The 20,177-nt window shown below is 40.3% G+C and overlaps 1 protein-coding gene across 1 annotated transcript in view; it reads left to right on the plus strand.

The window, feature by feature from the left end:
* KIF24 (kinesin family member 24) overlaps positions 1 to 20,177 on the plus strand; it is a 66,720-nt gene that overhangs the window by 26,603 nt on the left and 19,940 nt on the right. The window contains exons 4-8 of the mRNA XM_029919456.1: positions 2,756 to 2,853; positions 6,604 to 6,819; positions 10,561 to 10,648; positions 18,229 to 18,350; positions 19,203 to 19,308. Coding sequence (XP_029775316.1) covers positions 2,756 to 2,853; positions 6,604 to 6,819; positions 10,561 to 10,648; positions 18,229 to 18,350; positions 19,203 to 19,308 — 630 coding nt within the window. The remainder of the gene's footprint in view (positions 1 to 2,755; positions 2,854 to 6,603; positions 6,820 to 10,560; positions 10,649 to 18,228; positions 18,351 to 19,202; positions 19,309 to 20,177) is intronic.

Here is a 20,177-nt window from a genome sequence, read left to right on the forward strand (position 1 = left end):
GACAGAGAGAGGGGAAGACACAGAATCCGAAGCAGGTTCCAGGCTCTGAGCTGTTAGCACAGAGCCCAATGCAGGGCTCAAACCCACGAGCAGTGAGATCATGACCTGAGCTGAAGTTGGACGCTCAGCTGACTAAGCCACCCAGGCGCCCCTTATTCCAATTTCTTAAATAAATGTATATAGAAAAAAGAGATGATACTGAAATATATCAAAAAGTCAATAGTGGCTCTCTGTGCAGTTAGATGTATAGGTAATTTATTTTCTTCTCTGTTGTTTTCCATGTTTTAAAATTTTTTTATCATCAACATGTTACTTTCATATACAAAGTAAAGACTTTTGAGTAAGATAGAGTCACCTGTTTCAAAATCAAAACATACAAAAAGGTATGCAGTGAAGTGTCATGCTAATCCCATTTCGTCCTTGCAGGCAACCACTATTACCAGCCCTGTGTTTCCAGAGGTATTCTATAAATACATACTACTTTTATAATCTGAAAAAAACATATTTAAAAAATAAATTATCGAACTCTGATTATAGTAAGTCTACAGTGAGTATTAATCCAACCTAATTGATAAAATGTGACCAAATGAAAGTATCTGTGATACAAAGGACATTATGGATTATATATGTATTTATATGTTGTGCTAGCATTTATTATATTTATATTAATAGCATTATTCTAATTAACATATGTGTTATATGTGTTAATGTTATATATGTTAATTAGAATAATCTTGCATGTTCACATATCTTACATTAAGGAAAGTACTGGAAAAATCAATATGTAAATCCTCTTGGAAGGAAAGATACTAATGCCTTTAATCAGTAAGTGTTTTCTAAGGTGTTTACTCAGGAGCTAAAGTTATTCACGAGCACTTATAGAAGGAGACGAAGAATAGCCATATATTCAATGAAGTAAAAGAAAAATGTTTAAAACTCCCACATTTACTTGTTTTCACTTGTTTCTTACTTTCCTGAGAAATGCCAAAGATATATTTTAGAAATGTATTTTACTTTTTATTATTGCCATTTTCAAGTCTATTCAAAAGTTTAATGAACCCCTATGTGCCTATCACCCAGATTCAACAGTTAGAGACATTTTATTCTTAAAAACATATCACATATTTTATGCCACTAAAAGTATGCCACAGATCTCTTTATCAGGCTACACAGATTCCTTATTTTCTCACCTCGTAACTTTTAGAGATATTTTCTAGCTGATAATTTCATCTTTGTGGCCCCAATTTCTGCTCCGATGACCTAACAAATTTCCATTCTAACATAATGGCACACAAAACAGAATCAAACATAGGTAGAGTGACCTACAATAAATTGGTCCAATTTACTTTGCTGGGGTTTTCCCATTCAGTTTTTCCTTAACTGGATATTTAAAGAAGGCCCAAGAGGTAGCAGAAGATAGGACCTCAAGTCCCCCTTGTGTATGGACTGCCATTATTACGCCACAGTCAGGTTTGAGATTAGGACTGTTACTCAGAGATAGCTGGGCTGCCAGCATAATAAGCCTCTAAATTTTGCAAGTGGTTATGGCTGCTGAATTAAGGCTTTCCAGACCCATTTTAATAGGGTCGTCTATCCTTTTCCAGATTATCATGGTTTTTTATTTGGGGATCATCTTGAACTACTTTCTCTCCCCACCAAATCCAGGCAGTTGCCAAATTTCTCATATGTCTGTCTCCTCTTTATTTTCATTGACATCATCTAATTTAGACCCATCTTATGTCACCACTGGATTACCAGTGGCCCTGTTCTTAGTCCATTCACAGTGTAAAGCAAGATTAGTCTTCCAGTAAAATGGTTCTGATCATCTCTTCCCTTTGCAAAGTTTTTTGGTTTCCCACTATTTGCTAAATTATGTATGAGCATTCTGACCTTAAGGCTCGAGTGCCAATACCCATACAACATGGTCCTAACTCATTATTCTAGCCTTCTGTTTCACCTTTCTACCTACCAAATCCTACATTTCAACATTGAGTCTTCCCTCTTCCCTAAATGTCCCTTGTGTTTTCCTGCTTTGACTATTTGCTCCTGTTTTCCTTGTGCCCGGACTGTCTTCCCTGCCCCCATCTTGACTTCTCAAATTCCTCTTCTTCCTCCATGGCCCTTTCTGTGTACAGCCTTTTTCATAATCTCTTTTCTAATTAGAAAGAATATGTTCTTCTTTTGAATTCTACATGCACTTATCTCTCACATTTTTTCTAGGTTAGAGTCACATGTATACTTGTCTGGATCCACAGGTGGGGTGGGATAATGGTAGGTAATGTCCATTTCTTTGGGCCCTTTGAAGTGCCTACTGCAGTTGTACATGTTACCAGCTGAGCAGTAAATGTTTATGGAATTAGAAACTCAGCTATGTAACCAAGGAAATGGAAACCTTCCTCTAGAATTCCCCCAAGTTTCAATTATGCTGGCCCTAGTGGGTTGTGAGGATAATCCCCACAGAATTCAGTTCTCCTGGACCTAAGAAGGATTTGCTCACTCTTATACTCATCAGTTTACTTCACTTAAGAGAGAACAAAAATTATGTGCCTTAGTTTTTACATTATAAGAACATGTCTACAGAGATCCCAGGTAAAGAAGGCCCTGTCATCTGACAGCTATTGATTGCTTATTTTTCTCTAAATTGGTCATAGTCAGTAGTTAAAAAAATATTTGCACCTTTATTTTATGTGTTAACTGGAATAGTGGCGAAGCAAACCCGGAAAATGTCTGTATAAACATCACATTTCTTTTTCAGCATGTTTTTTATTTTGATGAAGTCTTTGGTGAAGCATGCACCAATCGGGATGTGTATATGAAGACCACTCATCCACTCATTCAGCATATTTTCAATGGGTATGATAGTAATTATTTGTTTCTCTTGCTTCATATTTTCTATTCTCCATAATCATACTTCTTTATAAACATCACTTACATTTTTCACTTTTTAACTAAACATGAATTTGTGTCTTAATCTGATGAATTTAGAATTCTGCTAGAGTGCCTTGTCTCTATAGGATTTACCAAGCATTCAGAAATTATCAGCAAAAATGTAAGTTGTCAACAATATAATTTCATCAAAGTCCTCAGAATAAAAAGGTTTAAGTGGTTGTAGTTTGAACTTTTGATAATAGGAATTATGTATTCTGGCTATATAGTTCAATTACCTTGTTCATTGGAGTGGGATAGATAAGTGACTATCATCTGTTCTTCATACATGTATTTTTTTTAATATTGAAATAATTACTCACACTTAAAAACATACAAATCGGATAGAAAAGGCATTAGGGAGCTCTGTTGTATATTCAAATGTAGGCATGTGTAGATAGAAAATGCCAAACAGTCTGCTCTAATCACTGATTCCAAGGTATTTTGACTTTTTAATTTTACTTACTTATTTATATTTTATATAAGTTGACCTTTCTTTAAGGTTTTTTGTTTTGGTTTGGTTTTGGTTTTTTGCGGGGAGAGAGAGAAAGAAAGAAAGTGCACACAAGCTGGGGAGGGGCAGAGAGAAAGAGGGAGAGAGAGAATCCTAAGCAGGCTCCACACTGTCAGCATGGAGTCCAGTGTGGGGCTTGAACTCACAAATGATGAGATCTTGACCTGAACCAAAATCAAGAGTCAGACACTTAACCGACTGAGCCACCTAGGTGCCCCAGAGTATTTTGGCCCCCAAAATTTTAAAATATTTACTCATTTTCGAGAGATAGAAGAGAGACCGTGCAAGCAGGGGACGGGCAGACGGAAAGGTAGACACAGAATCCAAAGTAGGCTCCAGGCTCCGAGCTGTCAGCACAGAGCCCAAAGTGGGATTCAAACCCATGAACCATGAGATCATGACCTGAGCCAAAGTTGATGCTGAACTAACTGAGCCACCCAGGTTACTGTTGACTTTTTAGAAAATAATTTTTATAATTTAAAAACATTGAGGTATAATTCACATACAGTTAAACGCACACATCTTAAGAAGCATGCAACTTTGATGAGTGTTAGTAGTTGTATATATCCAGGTAACCAATACCTTGAACAAGATACAGAACATTTCCATTACCCCAGAAAGTTCTCTTGTGTCCCCATTTAGTTAATCTCACCTCCACCCTCAGGTCTTCTATAACCACTGACCTGCTTTCTGTCACTATAGATTCGTTTTGCCTTTTCTAGAATGTCACAGAAATAGAATCATTCCCATATATTTTCTTTTATGCTTGGCTTCTTTGGCTTAGCATAGTGTTTTTTGATATTAGTACATGTATCTGCAGTCTTATTATTGAGTAATATTCCTTTCTATGAATATACCGCAGTTTGTCCATTCTCCTGTTGATGGACATTTGGGTTGTTTCCAGTTTTGGACTATTGTGAATAAAGCTCTGTGAACATTCTTGTATAAGTCTTTGGTTCTTGGACATGTTTTCATTCACCTTGGGTAAAATTTGGAAATGGAATTTCTGGGTCATAGGATATGTGTGTGTTTATAAGAAAGTGTCAAACAGTTTTCCTCACACCATTTTATATTCCCAGCAGCAATGTGTGTGAATTGCATTTCTACATCCTCACCATATTTGGTATTGTCAGTCTTCTTTATTTTAGCCAAGCTAATGGGTATGTAACTTTATCTCATTATGCTTCGAATTTGAATTTCCAGAATGCCTAATGATACTGAGAAACTTTTCATGTGCTTATTGATAAGCCATTCAGATACCTTCATTTGCCCCCTTTTTTGTATGTTTTCTTTTTTTTTTTTTTAATGTTTTATTTATTTTTGATACAGAGAGAGACAGAGCATGAGAGAGGGAGGGGCAGAGAGAGGAGACACAGAACCGGAAGCAGCTCCAGGCTCTGAGCTAGCTGTCAGCACAGAGCCCGACGCGGGGCTCGAACCCATGAACGTGAGATCTGACCTGAGCCGAAGTCGGAGGCTTAACCGACTGAGCCACCCAGGCGCCCCTGTTTTCTTTTTATTGTTGTTTCATAGAAGTCATTAAAGTTTTTTTAATTCTGAGCTGGCTGAAAAAGTGAAATACCTTTCAGGTTTGATTTCTTATGTATCAAATTTAGGGAGTACTTTTTAAGAGAACAAGTTTCCAAAGTTAGAATTTGAATGTTAGGACAGTACCATCTTAAAAAATAAGAGAGGTACAAGTTAAATGCATCCATTCTGCCAAGCGTAATGAGAGATTTTTCATGCCCATATTGTTGTTTTTCAAAAAGATCATCACTAAATGTTTAGAAGAAAAAGGAGATACTATTCTTTACTCTCATTCTGCTAAGTCTTTTATTTTAGAGAGAAAGCATAAGCAGGGGAGAGGGGCAGAGAGAGAGAATCTTAAGCAGGTTCTGTGCTCAGTGTGGACCCCAGCACAGGGCTTGATCCCAGGATCCAGGGATCATGACTTGAACAGAAATCAAGAGTCAGCCACTCAAGCCACTGCGCCACCCAGGCGCCCCTCGTTCTGTTAAATCCTCTGCAATGTGTTTATATTTTCCTCCTTTACTCCTTTCCTAACTGGGCCCCTGCCAGTGTATGCAAGTGCCCATATTGCTGGGAGCCTGGATTCAAAAGACCAGGAGTAACTGGTCTCTGCTCAAACAGTTGAAGTCTGATTAGCTATCATCTCTTTATTCTCACACTTTCATGGTTCCTTTGCTGTTGTCCTATTACTCGTTTTGGGGGCTCTTTCTGGCTTCAGGCCCCTTTCCTCATATTCTCTCTGTCCACCTCCACTTTTGCCCTACTTCTGTGTCTATACACAGACTCTTTTTCTTAATGCACGTAGCTACTTTTATCATTAATCCATGCAGTATCCTGTTCAAGAGTCTGCAATAGCTGCATTATGTAACATTATGTTCACTTTCTACTCTGTACTACATAATTGAGCCTCCAGTACTCAGATAACCTTGGCCTCTAGCTCCTCCGAAACCATGTGGTGATCGGCAGAATAGTCTCCCAACTCTTCTCCGCACCTTTCATTCTGCAGTTCTTTACACTCGCACCCACATACATACTCACCCACATGCAAGAATAGTGATTCTCACTTAGAACCACATGGTGTCAGGTTAGAAGGGATCTTAGATAGAAGTCAGGTAACTAATTTATTAATGAAAGTGAAAACTGAGGCTCTTTAGAAAAACCCTTCTGTGAGTCCTTGCTCAAATATCTTGCTTACACTGATTTTACTTCTAAACTTCATTAATATTTATATGAGAAGTCACTACCACCCTGTTCATCATATGGTCTTCTATTATTTTTGTATTTATTTTAATTCTCTATTACTTCTTTTCATCAAACTTACCTTTTCTGATTAAGATAAAATCACCCCCTCCTAGATTCTCTAGGGCATCTAATGGGTCCTTGTTTCCTTATCTTCCAGAGTTGTCTTATGGTATAACCAGTTCCTTAAAAAATTTCTGTGAAAAAACTCATGTTTTTTCCTCTATGTTTTTATAATGTAAAGTTCTCCTCTCCCTAAAAGATTCTATGCTTATAGATGAATTTTGTCAGCTATAAACAGGATTCTGCTTCTACCTGATTTTGGTCATGAAAATCTGTGTAGAGATGAACATTTCTCGTAGTATATGTGTTATACAAATGATTTCTCCCCCTAGAGGGAATGCCACTTGCTTCGCATATGGACAGACAGGTGCTGGGAAGACCTACACCATGATAGGAACTCATCAGAACCCAGGACTCTATGCTCTGGCTGCCAAAGATATCTTCAGGCAACTAGAAGTGTCCCAGCCAAGAAGGCACCTCTTTGTGTGGATCAGCTTCTATGAAATCTACTGTGGACAGCTTTATGACCTCTTAAATAGAAGAAAAAGGTACTGGGTATAAGCGGGAAACTACAAATCTGTTTATCATTGTTTTAAGCCAGCGTCCCACAGAATTGCTGAATCATGGGATTTAATGCAAGGCCTTGTTATATTGGTGCCCTTTTGTGAGATGAGCCTCCCGAATTAGATGAATGTTTTTTAAATCAGTTCAGCTAGAGAAAAATGCAAATTAACTTTGCATTCGTTTTTTTTTTTTTTAAGTGATCTATATCCTTATGTTTATCAAAGACTATCCCTTTTACTTTGATCTGTGAAAAAGGTGATGATTTCAGGAAGTCAGGATATCAACATGTACTTAAATGCCTTCCTGTTCTTTTCCCTATTATTAGAACTATAAATAATGTTTCCTGCTTTCTTTTTTTTTTTTTCCTCTCAATAATCTTAGGGTAAACTTAATGATAGTTTTCTGAGGTCAGTTACAAAAATACATCTCTCCATGTTAGACTTTTAACTCTTGTCTTAAACTCTTGCCCTTGCAACATGATACGGCAATGTAGAAATGGACTCAGTAACTCCGACTTTAAATCCCTATTGTATTTTTCTGGCCTAATATTTTGTTTAGGTTGAAACAGCTGACATTGAGCAGGAAACAACAAAGTTGTGAAGGTACTGACTGAGAGAATAAGGAGAAGAGATGGAATAGGGGAGGTGGAAGGATAAAAGGGTGTCGTAACAGAATTAACCAGACCTGTGACGTATTGGGAGCAGCCTCTAGTGGAGAGAAGGGAGTTGGGGCAGAGCATGGTGGAAGGCTGGGAAAGCCAAATCAGTGACAGAAACTAGCTCCTAGCAAAGGTATCCAAGCCCTTCCAGAGCTGTCCAAGAGGAAGTGCAAATTCCAGGCAAGCACTGGAATGGGGGTTGGGCTAGAAGAGCTGCTGAGTTCAGTGGAGGGAGCCTGATAGGGCAGGCCCCCATGCTAGACATGATGAGGTTTGAAGTGTTGGGGTCCAGAGCTGACATGGCCATGAATGAATTCTGGAGATGTGTTTGGTGCAAAAAGGACAGGACCTGTGGTCAGAAATAGCTGCACTGGCCTTGGGAAGACTGACTGAGTATATAAAATTTTCTATCCTATAGAGGGCAGAGTGATGTTAGGGCTCTAGGAAATTGAGTCTCTAGGTTTCTGGAGATGGCCTTTTCCCTTGTAAATCATTTAGACAGTTGCAAACTGATGGAAACTCTTGTCCTGCATGACAGTGATCTGTGTCAGTTAACCATTTGTTTTCCCCTTTCCTTTGTTCTTGGGCAGCCAGGAGTGCCTGAGGAATGTCTTACAAATCCCACATCCCGATGCCCACCCCCCCATGGTGTTAGCTTGTACTTTGCCCTCAGCTTGCCTTTGTTTCCCACATGAGTATTGAGTAGTGAAACTGGAGAGGCTATCAGTTGGACTTAGGCAAACTGCCATCTGTGGACTATTCCAAAGAAAAGGGGACCTTTGGGTATGCCACAGTTCGGAGAATGTCCAGGTGTTCAGGGTTCTGTTCTGACATAGCAACTGCCAGATAAAGGAGGGTTCTGCTCTGGGTTTGCTTGGACAAGAGTTGCTTTTCTTTATTACCCTCTCTTTGTTGTACCCTCTCATGTTTGCTCAATCACAGCTTCTCTTCCAGGCCCCAACACTCTTACTTAGGAGCCCTTTCCAGTCAGAATGTAACCAAGCACTGGGATGCAGGAGCATCTGGCTCTGGGGGGGGGGGGGTCCCAAACCCCAAACCCCAAACAGATCAGGTTCAACCACTAGCCAGTGACAAAATCCAAAGGCAAAAAACAAGTAGTGGTGAAAGAAGAAAGGAATTTAGTTCAGTGGAGCCAACACTGGGAAGACAGTGGACTAACATTTCAAAGACTGCCTCCAAAGTACCGAAAATACTTTCCGGTTTATATAAAGAGAATGTGGGACAAAGTTCGATGGGTTTGTGCATGTGAGCAGCGAAGTCAAGTTGATCATTGACTTAGGGCCAATCATGGGCAAGGTCTTGCTGGCTCCGGGCTGTCCTTTATTGCTTGAGGGGTAGTTTGGGTTCCCTTCTGGGGATGCTTTGCCTGCAAGGTCTTTTCCCAGATTTAAAAGTATGACACACTGGAATGAAAATTATTTAGAAAGTTTGAGGTCAAAATGCAGGTAGTTGAAGTCCTCTTTGTTTAAAGAACAGTTGGCATGAGGATAAAAGCTGTTGTTGTGTTCTGTGTGTGTGTGTCTCTCTGTCTGGTTTGTTGGTTGGTTTCTTTGGATGAAGGAATGGTCAGGACATCTAGTTATTTGTGAGTGTGGTTCTTTAGTGAATTACTCAGGTCTATTGCCTTGTATATTTGCCTTCTTTTTCAGTTTATTTATTTTGAGAGGTGGGGAGGGGCAGAGAGAGAGGGAGAGAGAGAATTCCAAGCAGGCTCTGCACTGTCAGCACAGAGCCCGACTCCGGACTCAAACTCACAAATGGTGAGATTATGACCTGAGCTGAAATCAAGAGTTGGAAGCCGAACCAACTGACTGAGCCACCTAGCTCCCCTCAACCCCAAATTAACTCTTAAAGTAGAGGATAAATTGTTTTTATACCCTTGCACAAAAAGTGATAGAAATATGTTTCTGGCTTATAGAATTTAAAAATTTGGTAGTACATTTTGGGGTATCCATTAGGAACTTTCCTGGGGTGAGTTCAGGGCATAGGGCCTAGCAAAGTATGTTTAGGAATGACCTGAGGCTCTGAAAGCTTGATCCTTTTTTTATCCCGGAGGCCAATAGAGTTATTTTCTGATAGATCATGGGGATTGGTGAAGCTGTTTTCCTCCCATCCTCTGTAAACATTTGGAATCTTGGGGCGAAATATAAACTAAGAAAAAAATTTGAGAAAATCATTTCCTTTTTTGGCTGTAAAGTGGAATTCCATTCTTAGCCTTAATCAGTATCTTATTAAGAGAGAAAAATAGTCTGAGAGTCTTTGATAGATTCAGTACATGCCCCTTGAGACACCTGGTTTAATGACTATGGCAGGCCACAGCCTGAGACACGGGCCTGAGAGATGAAGTCACAGCGCCAGCTCTTGCTTCCTCGCTTTGAAGATATATGAAGGCTCCTTATGTTGGAAATAGAGTAGAACCCCATTTACACTAGCTTAAGTATTTAGGGAAGTCATTGGCTCATATAACTAGAAAGTCCAGAGAAGAATCAGGCCGTAGGACCTGTTTTCTCTAGCACCTCAGAGATGTTATAATGACCCAGTTGCTGTGCATCTCTCTGCTCTACCTTCTATGATGTTAGCTTTCAAAACAGGCCCTCTAGTGGATACAGAATGGCCACCACTGCTCCCAGGGCCCATACTTTCACTTCCAGGAAGAGTGAGCACCACCACCTCACCCCCAGGCACCTAACAACCAGAGACAAGGACTTTATTTTGATTGGACCAGCAGAGATCCATATCCACTCCTAAATTAATCGCTGAAGCCAGGAATATACCATCCATTGATTGGCATAGGTCTGGATTATATGTTCATTCTTTTAATTGTAGCCAAAGATGTTGATTTGTTTACAACAGTCAAGGACCATCTCTGAAGCCCACGGCTGTGGTCCGGAGGTGTGTGAGCGAGCGGGTGGGGAGGATACGCATCAGTCTCACTCAAATAACAGAACAGCTACCTAATAGGGAAGCGGTGGAAGGTTTCTGGGGAGGCAAGAACAAAGTCCATTATAGCAGGTCTGCCATACCAACCATGTTCTTGTATCTGCAGGCTCTTTGCAAGAGAAGATAGCAAGCACGTGGTACAGATAGTGGGACTGCAAGAGCTTCAGGTGGACAGTGTGGAGCTCCTCTTAGAGGTAACTCTTCTTACTACCCCCGCGGTAGCAACCTAAGTACAGGGAAAGAATTCATTTTGCTATCTGGCAAGAATAATGGACTCAAATTTGCCAGAAGGCCATGGCAAGCATGCTGCTTCACATTTGTCAAATGTGAGTCCTCTAAGAGGACAGCTCCTTTCTCTGCATGGCTGTCGTCTCAGTGCCACAGGGTGTGTGAGAGAACCTCGTGCGCGAGAGGCTGCTCTTGGGCTCCTCTCACTTTGACAGACTGCCAGCGCGTATTTCTATGGGAGCGGGAAGAGCCGCCGGAGAGAAATGTTCTTCTATTGTTTACTTATATTGAGAGAGAGAGAGAGAGAGTCTGCAGGGAAGGGGCAGAAAGAGGGAGAGAGAGAATCCCAAGCAGGCTCTACACTGTCAGCACAGAATCTAATGTGGGGCCTTGAACTTACAAACCATAAGATCATGATTTGAGCTGAAGTCAAGAGTTGGATGCTTAACTGAGGCACCCAGACATCCCAAAATAGTTTTACTTTTAAGTAGAAAATTGAATGGGTGAGGGGCACGTGGCTGACTCAGTCAGTAGAGCATATGACTCTTAATCTCTGGGTCATGAGTTTGAGCCCCACAGTGGGTATAGAAATTACTTAAAATCTTTTTTAAATAGGTAATACTTTCACATGGGTCAGAAGTCAAGAGGTATAACAAAAATATCCCTTCCATTCCCTTTTCAAACTGAGGCAACTAGTTTTATTAGTTTTTTTGTATATCCTTCCAAAGGCATTTCCAAATCTTTTATTAAAAGTTATCTTTTAGGGGTGCTGTCTCTCTCTTTCTCTCAAAATAAGTAAATTTAAAAAGGCTTTTAAAAAGTTATCTTTTAATACTTGGTCATTACTAGATATAAACCTTGCAAAAATATGTAAGAATATAGAAGAATAAAGGCTACCTCCAACTTACTGTATGCAGCTCCCCACTCCCTACTGAGATATCCATAGTTAACAGTTTAAAATTGTTATTTTTTTTCCTTTTCTGGGAATTTATTAACTTATGTACAAATATATGTTTGTTGAATCTTCCTTCAATGCAGTGGTCCTCAACCCTGGCTTTACATTAGATCATTTTATTGTGAAAAATAGCCTATACAGAAATATGCATAAAGCCTAAACGTGTATTGTGTGTATATAGTACAGCATAAAGAAACAAGCACCTTCATAATCAGTTACCGAGATTAAGAAATGGAACGTTTCCGCGCCCTATGTACATTTGTACAACTTGACAGTCACAGTCCCCTGTACATTTATGCTAGTCACTTTCTTGTTCTTCATTATAGTTTTACCGCTTATGTATTCATCCATTAACTATATATCACTTAGTGTGCAGCTGTTTTTTTAATTTTGTATGAATAGAATCACACCGTGTCGTCTTCTTTTGCTCACCATTATGCTTTTGAGTTCAGTCTACGTTTTTGCATATGGCTGTAGTTTTGTTTTTATTTGCTATATAGTATTCAATCATATGAATAAACCACAATTTAACCATTCTGTTAATGGACAGTTGGGGTTGTTTCTATTTGGGGCTGTTTTTAACACTGTACCGTGAACGTCCTTACACATGTATTCCAGTACGGTTCTCGTTGTGAGGACGTGCACGTCTTGCACTTCACTCGCTTTCCAAAGCTGTGTACACTACAGGTGGTGTGTGAGCAATCCGTTCTCCATCCTGCCAGCACTTCCTGTTTTTCAAATTTATGCCTGTCTGGAATTGTTTAATTACATCTCATTGTAGAGTTATTTGGCATTTTGCTGATTGAGAATTCAACTGAATAGCTTTTCATATTTTTAATTTATCTTATGGGTTTCCTCTCTGTGTATATACGGATGTGAGTCGTTTGTCAGTTACTTGTGTCATAAACGTGTTGTCTCATTCTGTGGCTTGGCTTTCTAGTTTCACCATGGTGTCTTAATGCTTACTTGAGTCCCTCTGAGGCCAATTAAATGAGAATCTCTTGGGCTTAGGGCCAGATTTGGTTATTGTTATCTTGAACTGAACTATTGGCCACATACTATAAAATTCACCTTTTTAAAGTGTGTGCTTCAGTGTTTTAAAATATAATTTTCTTATTAAAATATTACTCACATATAATAATCACCCTTTTAAAATATACAATTAAGTGATTTTTAAAGTATATTCAGAAAGTTGTGCAGCCATCTCCACTCTCTAATTCCAGCACATTTTCGTCACTTCAGAATGAAACCCTGTATATTAGCAGGTGCTCCCTATTTCCTTTGTCTCCAGACATCACAGCCACTAATTTCTGTCTCTATGGATTTGCCCATTTTGGCCATATCATATTAATGGAATCATATAATATGCAACTTTTTTCCTCTGGCTTCTTTCAGTTAGCATATTTTCAAAGCTCATCCAGGTTTAGCACATATAAGTACTTCATTCCTTCTTATGGCTGAATAATCTATTATGGATACATTATTCATATGTATATATTATTTTTACAGTGAGCTTGTGAGTGGGGGAGAGGGGCAGAGGGAGAGAGAAGCTCAAGCAGTGTCCACACTTAGCTCAGAGCCCACCACAGGGCTTAATCCCACCACCCTGGGATCATGACCTGAGTTGAAATCAAGAATCAGACGTTCAATCGACTGAGCCACCTAGGCGCCCCATGTTACTCATATTTTATTCATCCATTTAGCAGTTAATAGACACATAGGATGTTTTCACTTTTATAGAAACCACTATTATGAATAATGCTGCTATGAACGTTCACATACAAGTTTTTGTGTAGACATATGTCTTCAGTTTTCTTGAGTCTATGCCTAGGAATGGAATTGCTGGGTCATACTTTTTGAGGAACTGCCACATTGTTTTCCAAAGTGGCTGCACCATTTTACGTTCCCAGCAGCAATGTATGAAGGTAGGTGTTACTTTAAGTGCTCTCCATGTGATTCTAACATGCACCCTGCAGCCATTATAATCATTCTTTTAGTAGCAAGCCTGGCTAGAGTCAAAGAGAGAAGGCTAGAAGGACAGGCCAGGTACTTGGCAAGACCTACCTTTAGAACAACTTCACAACACACACCAGGGACTTGGGTGTGTGAAATGGCACAGTGGCTCACCACTGATGTCTTTTTCTAACAGTTTCTTTTTCCCAGGACAAATAAGTAAATTTTGTTTAAGGGCTGAGACCTCATAGTTGTGTGACTATTATATTCTTGAGTCCTGGGATGAAAAATCGGAGGATACATGAGTGTGGCTATTTAGAGTTATTTAAGAGCCAAAGGCCCCTTTCTAGGAATTGTAAAATCAAGTGCAGAACAAAAGTTTGTGGGATATGTTGAAGGGGCTTCCCTGAGATTGTAACCATTCTTTTTTTTTTTTCTTTTTGGTAATGTTTATTTTTGAGAGAGAGAGAGAGAGAGCATGATGAGCAGGGGAGGGGAAAGAGAGAGGGAGACAGAGGATCTGAAGCAGACTCTGCACTGACAGCAGAAAGCCTGATCCAGGGCTTGAACTAATGAACCATGCAATCACGACCTGAGCCAAAATCAGGTACTTAACCAACTGAGCCACCTGGGTGCTCCAAGATTGTGACCATTCTTAACCTGTCCAGAGTGTCCTCCATGGTTGAGTCCTAAGGAATTTGTTTCTTATACTCCTGTTCCCTGTGGTTCTCTGCCCCTACACCCCCAGCCATTCCTGCATTTGAAAGGAGGGTTGCTGCCCATGATGCCTTCATCCCTGAAGATTAAACCAACTGAATGGAAAAGGAACAAACATTTAGGAGGAAGTCCCTTTTCCTTAGGTATGGGCCATAATGGTGTCCCATCACCCGCTCTACCTTTGGAAGAGTTTATGGTACTGCTCTATCTTAAGATATTTCTCCTAAGAAAAGCAGAAAGAAGGGGCACCTGGGTGGCTTAGTTGGTTGAGCATTTGACTCCTGATTTAGGCTCAGGTCATGATCTCGCGGTTCATGAGTTTGAGCCCCATATCGGGCTATGTGCTGACCGCAGAGCCTGCTTGGGAGTCTCTCTCTCCCTCTCTCTCTGCCCCTCCCATTTTTTCTCGCTCTCTTTAAAAAAATATGTAAACTAAAAAAATAAAAATAAAAAAAGCAGAAAGAAATTTCTTGTTCATGTGTTATCGCCATCAATACTCTGTAATGTATGTGATGGTGCACAAGAAGTCAGCTGAGATCAAGGTGGAAAGTTGATATAAATTATGGATACCCTCATAAACATTTATTGACTCGAAACAACAGCACTTGCTAACTCAGGTGTCGTACTTTCTCAGGTTTTACCATGCTCACTCAGGTATCACCCATGTGTTTGCTCAAGTGTCACCCTCAGGTGTCATCTTTGAGTGTCATCCTCACAAATCACCCTCAGGTTCGCTCAGGCATGGCCACTTGCCTGCCTGCACAGCTAGCAGCCATCTTTTCGCCACAGGATCGTCCTTCAGGAAGTCTCTCCTTCACGTGTATTTTATTACCTGGTCTTAACCATGCAGACACCAGGTCTCCCCTACCTTTCCAGAGGACGCACGGACTCCTCACATTCCTCAGCTGTGGAATCAAGATTTCTTTTTTCAGTTGTAGAGATTTATAGATTTTTAAGTCATTTCGATAGCCATTTTATGTACTTATAGGCATCCATTCTCAACCTTCTCCTAAGCCTGTTTCATGGTTTCTCATTGCCCTGACTGTGATTGATGGCAGAGGCCCACATGGCAAAAGCTTCCTCTGTGCGAGCCTCGGTGATGCCAGTGATAGAGACTTACTAGGCACCAATGCCTATGCCGCTGACGTGCTCCTAGCCTTCCTTCAGTGTAGGCGCAGAAACTTAGTGATTCAAGCCTTATAACCGTACAGAGCGGGGTCCTGGCGCCCTGTGTCCTTCCGCATGTCCTTTCCCTTTCCGAGCCTGAAGCATGCAGATGACAGTGGATGATTGGGTTGGATGAGAGAGGAGGAAATGAGATAACATACAGAAGATGGTTGGTGTGATACTTGCTCAATTTGCCACATCTGTTCTTATCAATAGTGTTTATTAATAATGTCCCTGAATGTTTTCCAAACAACAGAATTCAGCAGTTGTCTTTAGATTCTTTGGTGGCAGGTCCCCATTTCACTACTCACATAACATGTTTTGTCTAAAAGACCTAGATTTAGAAATTTGCCCTATTAATAGACTTGTAATGAAAGGAAGAATTCGAGAAGGAGGAAGTAGTAGAGGAAAAGGAAGCCTAGTGATTTTTAAGTTGATTGCACTTTTTTTGCTTGGCTCCTAGATTTGCATTTCCCCCCAAATATTTTGTTCCCTTTTATTCTTTTTTTGTTTGTTTCACTTTTACTGGGGAGCCCATGAGTCTCATGTTGATCTGTAAAGCTCTATTTCCCCCCATGAAACTCTGACTGTTTTACATTTGTGGAAAGAAATAAAGTTTTGGAAGTTTACACAAAGATGTTCATTCTTGGGGCACCTGGCTGGCTCAGTCAGTAGAGCATGCAAATCTTGATCTCAGGGTTGTGAGTTTGAGCCCCACATCAGGCTCTGTTATCAGCATGAAGCCTGCTTCTGATCCCCTTTCCCCCTTCTCTGCATCTCCCCCACTCCCGTTCTCTCAAAAATAAACACTGGGGCACATGAATGGCTCAGTCAGTTAAGCGTCTGACTGTTGGTTTTGGCTCAGGTCATGATCTAACTGTTCCGTGAGTTTGAGCCCTGTGTCGGGCTGTGTGCTGGCAGCACACAGCCTGCTTGGGATTCTCTCTCTACCTCTCTGCCCCTCCCCTGCTTGTGCTGTCTCTGTGTCTCTCAAAAAATAAACTTAAAAAAAATTTTAAATAAATAAAAATAAACATTAAAAAAAAGTTTGATGATCTTCATAACCTAAGTCATTTCTACTCCTCAGAGCTCAGCTGCTTTATTTCACAGTTTCTGAAAGCCATGGTGATTGCAGCCTGTTTTTGACGCTGAGGAAACTGGACCAGAACCAGAAATCCCTATTTGCCTTCCCTAGAAGGTATTAGGAAAAGTATCCTCAACACATTAGGTTTTCTGAGACATACTCATAGGTACCTAATGCATCATGAAGGATAAGGTGGACAAGGTGCATGAAAAACCAAGTATAAAACTATAACAGAATCCCAGAAGCCAATCTTTCTTCACTCCCCTGGGGTGAACCACAAACCATTCTCTGAGTGTCTGTCCATACCCACTGTGCCTAGCTAGCATGGCCTTGAGGCCTTTCTCAGCTCTGTGTCCCTAGTATCGTTACTCTCAACATGTGGCAGAGGCCACCTGGCTTGTACCCCTAGCCTGACCATAGTTGACCTATGTGACCTCGGGTAAGTCACTAACTTCTCTGTATTTCTTCCTAATCAAGCATATTGTTCATACAAATGTAGAGATTTAAAGGATCTCCCCTGTCTCTTCATGGGGTTTGTAAAAGACCAAAAACAGCAAGCAAAAAAACAGAAAGAGGTATGAGAACCCTAAAGCTAAAAGGAAGTACACCAGAATCCTAACTCTGGGATTATGCAAGGTATATATTCTTGATACTTTTCCTACATTTTCCAAGTTTTCCACAGTAAGCATGTCTTCCTTCTCTAATAAAGAAAAAAGAAAAATCTGATAAAAAGAACATTACACATCATCCTTACATTACAGTCTACGTGTGCATGAAGTCAGAGTGACAGGAGAGAGGTCAGGATGAAGAAGTACATTTGAACTAGGTGGTTCAGTTACAGATGTGCCTTAAGTGGCCTAGCCAGCACCGAGCTTCGTGAGCAGTGCCAGGCGGCGGCACGTGCCACACCCTGTGTGAGGGGCTCTGTTCTCACTCTTATGATTTCTAAAGCAATAGCATACTATCTCTGCAGTTGGTAGTCCAGTGTTATCAATCAATAGGTCCTTCTCTTTATAAAAAGATTCATCAGATCGACTTGTTACACCTTTAGCAAACTATTTACAAAGTGAGTGCATCTGAAATATTCTAAATTTGATTCTAAAATACAATTCTAGGGGTGCCTGGGTGGCAAAAAGCGGCCAAGTCTGGATTTCAGGTCATGATCTCAAGGTTTGGGAGTTTAAGCCCCACATCAGGCTTTGAGCTGACAGGCGGACAGTGCGGAGCCTGCTTGGGATTCTGCTTCTCTTTCTCCCTCTTTTTCTGCTCTGTGTATTAGTCATTCTGTGATACACATTTCTGTCCTTTGCTTTGGTTACTAAGATAGATGGATACTATAAGACCTTGCGTTGGAGACAAGTCATGCCCTGGAGATTGTACTCAGGCTAAATCTATCAAAGATACAAAAAACAGTTTATGAGATCAAGAAGTAAATTAGCTCTTCAGCTTTCAAATGTTCTCCCCCAAGGTGAGTAGTCCACATTGTTTGCATTGCTGTTGGGCACCTACTCTGTACGATTAATGTTTAGGCAGCTTTCTGCATAGAAGGAAAATGACTGCAGTGTACGGACAAAGGTATATGCCTGATCTTTACTGCTCTCAGCCAACTCTTAGAAACCAGAGGGCTTTTTTATTTCTCAGGGAAGTCACCCTATGGATTTTATTTTCAGGTGATTCTGAAAGGCAGCAAGGAGCGCAGCACCGGGGCCACTGGAGTTAATGCAGACTCCTCCCGCTCCCATGCTATCATCCAAATTCAGATCAAAGATTCAGCCAAGAGGACATTTGGCAGGTGAGCTGGAAATATGCAAGGAACTGCATTGTCTGCCTTTCCCTAATGTGACTTTGAAATATGTGTTATCAACAACAGGACACTCCGCCACCATGGAGTTTTTAATAAATATCAGGGATAGAGTAGAGTTGTTAGCACTGAAATAAATCATTGTATTAAACTGCCATCAGTTGATTAACCGTGAAGTAATGACCTATTGTTGGTCAAGCCTAAGTTATTAAAAGGGACATTGATTGCTTCTAACGTGAAACACCGTATCAGCAAAGGAATAGTAGGAAATGCATCTCAGCTTACAGGCCAAAAAAAGAGAGGGGGTGGGTAGAGAAAATTATCTATCCTTCTTGAAAGAAGCCATAAGACAATTGAGTACATTCATTGCTTCTCTGGTGCTATCTTAGCAAACTCGGCCACACTGATGGATGAGCCCGTCTCACCTCCAGGTGATGAGTCTTTTTCTTTCTTTTTTTTTTTGTAAACTCTTCTTTCTTTTTTTTTTTCTTTTTTTTTCTTTTTTGGCTGGAAAGCAGCCCACAGAAGTTTCTGTTTAATTATCTAAATGGTCACATACGTGACTTGGATTGTAGTCATTTAGCTTTATGGGAAGAATGTTTTATTAATTTTAGTCATACTTTCTGACAAATGATTAAAACCAACGGAAGTGTCTGAGTGAACAAGTGCCAGCAACAGCTGACAGCTCAGAATCTTATAATACTTTTGGAAAGCTGACAGTAATGTCTTTTCTTTCCTGAGGATGGGCTAGTGTTAATTTCTTCCTGCCGCCACAGAATGCTGACTGTTGCAAAAATAAACCAAAGCCCCAAAGAAGTTATCCCTGCTGTGTCTTTTCTCTAGGATCTCTTTTATTGACTTGGCTGGCAGTGAAAGAGCAGCAGATGCCAGAGACTCAGACAGACAGACAAAGATGGAAGGTGCAGAAATAAACCAGAGTCTTCTGGCTGTAAGTTATTTGAAAGCTTTAATCTAAAAATCCTTCTTGAGGGGCGCCTGGGTGGCTCAGTCAGTTAAGTGTCTGACTGCGGTTCAGGTTATGATCTCGTGGCCCATGAGTTTGAGCCCTGCTTCTGTTAGCACAGAGCCTGAAGCCTGCTTCAGATTCTGTGTCTCTCTCCCTCTCTCTCTCTCTCTCTCTCAAAAATAAATAAACATTAAAATTTTTAAAAAATCCTTCTTGAGAGATTTTGCCCCATTTTTACATGCAGCCAGAGTGGGTGAGGGTGGGGTGGGTGGAATCAGCAGAGCAAGGGCGTGCTCCTAGAATTCCAAGGTTGGAGACGGAGCCTGCCCAATCAGATTCTTCGCAAAGGAACAGACAGGTATTTTTGCAGCTGCTAAATGGTTAACTTAGGTTTCTCCCTCTCATCAAATTTTTAGATTGTATTAAAATTTCAAACATACAAAAGTAGAACAAATGACATAATGACCTCCCAAATACTTGTACCCAGTTTCAACCGTGTGAAAAATCCTTTCCTCCCCTGGTTGGATTATTATAAAGCACATCCTGTCATCCTGTCATTTCTTCCACAAATATTTCATTGTCTCAAGGAGATAAGGGGTCTTATTTTTTTAATGTAACTGTAATGCTATTATCACACCTAAATAAATGATTATGTAATGTTATCTATTATCTAGTAAATATTATTCTTCCTCCAGTTGTCCCATAAATGTCTTTTCACACTTGGTTTGTTCAAATCAAGATGCCAGGACCCTCGGATCACTTCTCAGTCTCTTTTATTCCACATCAGTTCTTCCATTCTCTCTCTCTCTCTGTTTCTCTCTTTTTAATATCAATGTATTCAAGAAAGCTGA

This window comes from Suricata suricatta, chromosome 13, assembly GCF_006229205.1.
Source record: "Suricata suricatta isolate VVHF042 chromosome 13, meerkat_22Aug2017_6uvM2_HiC, whole genome shotgun sequence".
Lineage (NCBI taxonomy): Eukaryota > Metazoa > Chordata > Mammalia > Carnivora > Herpestidae > Suricata > Suricata suricatta.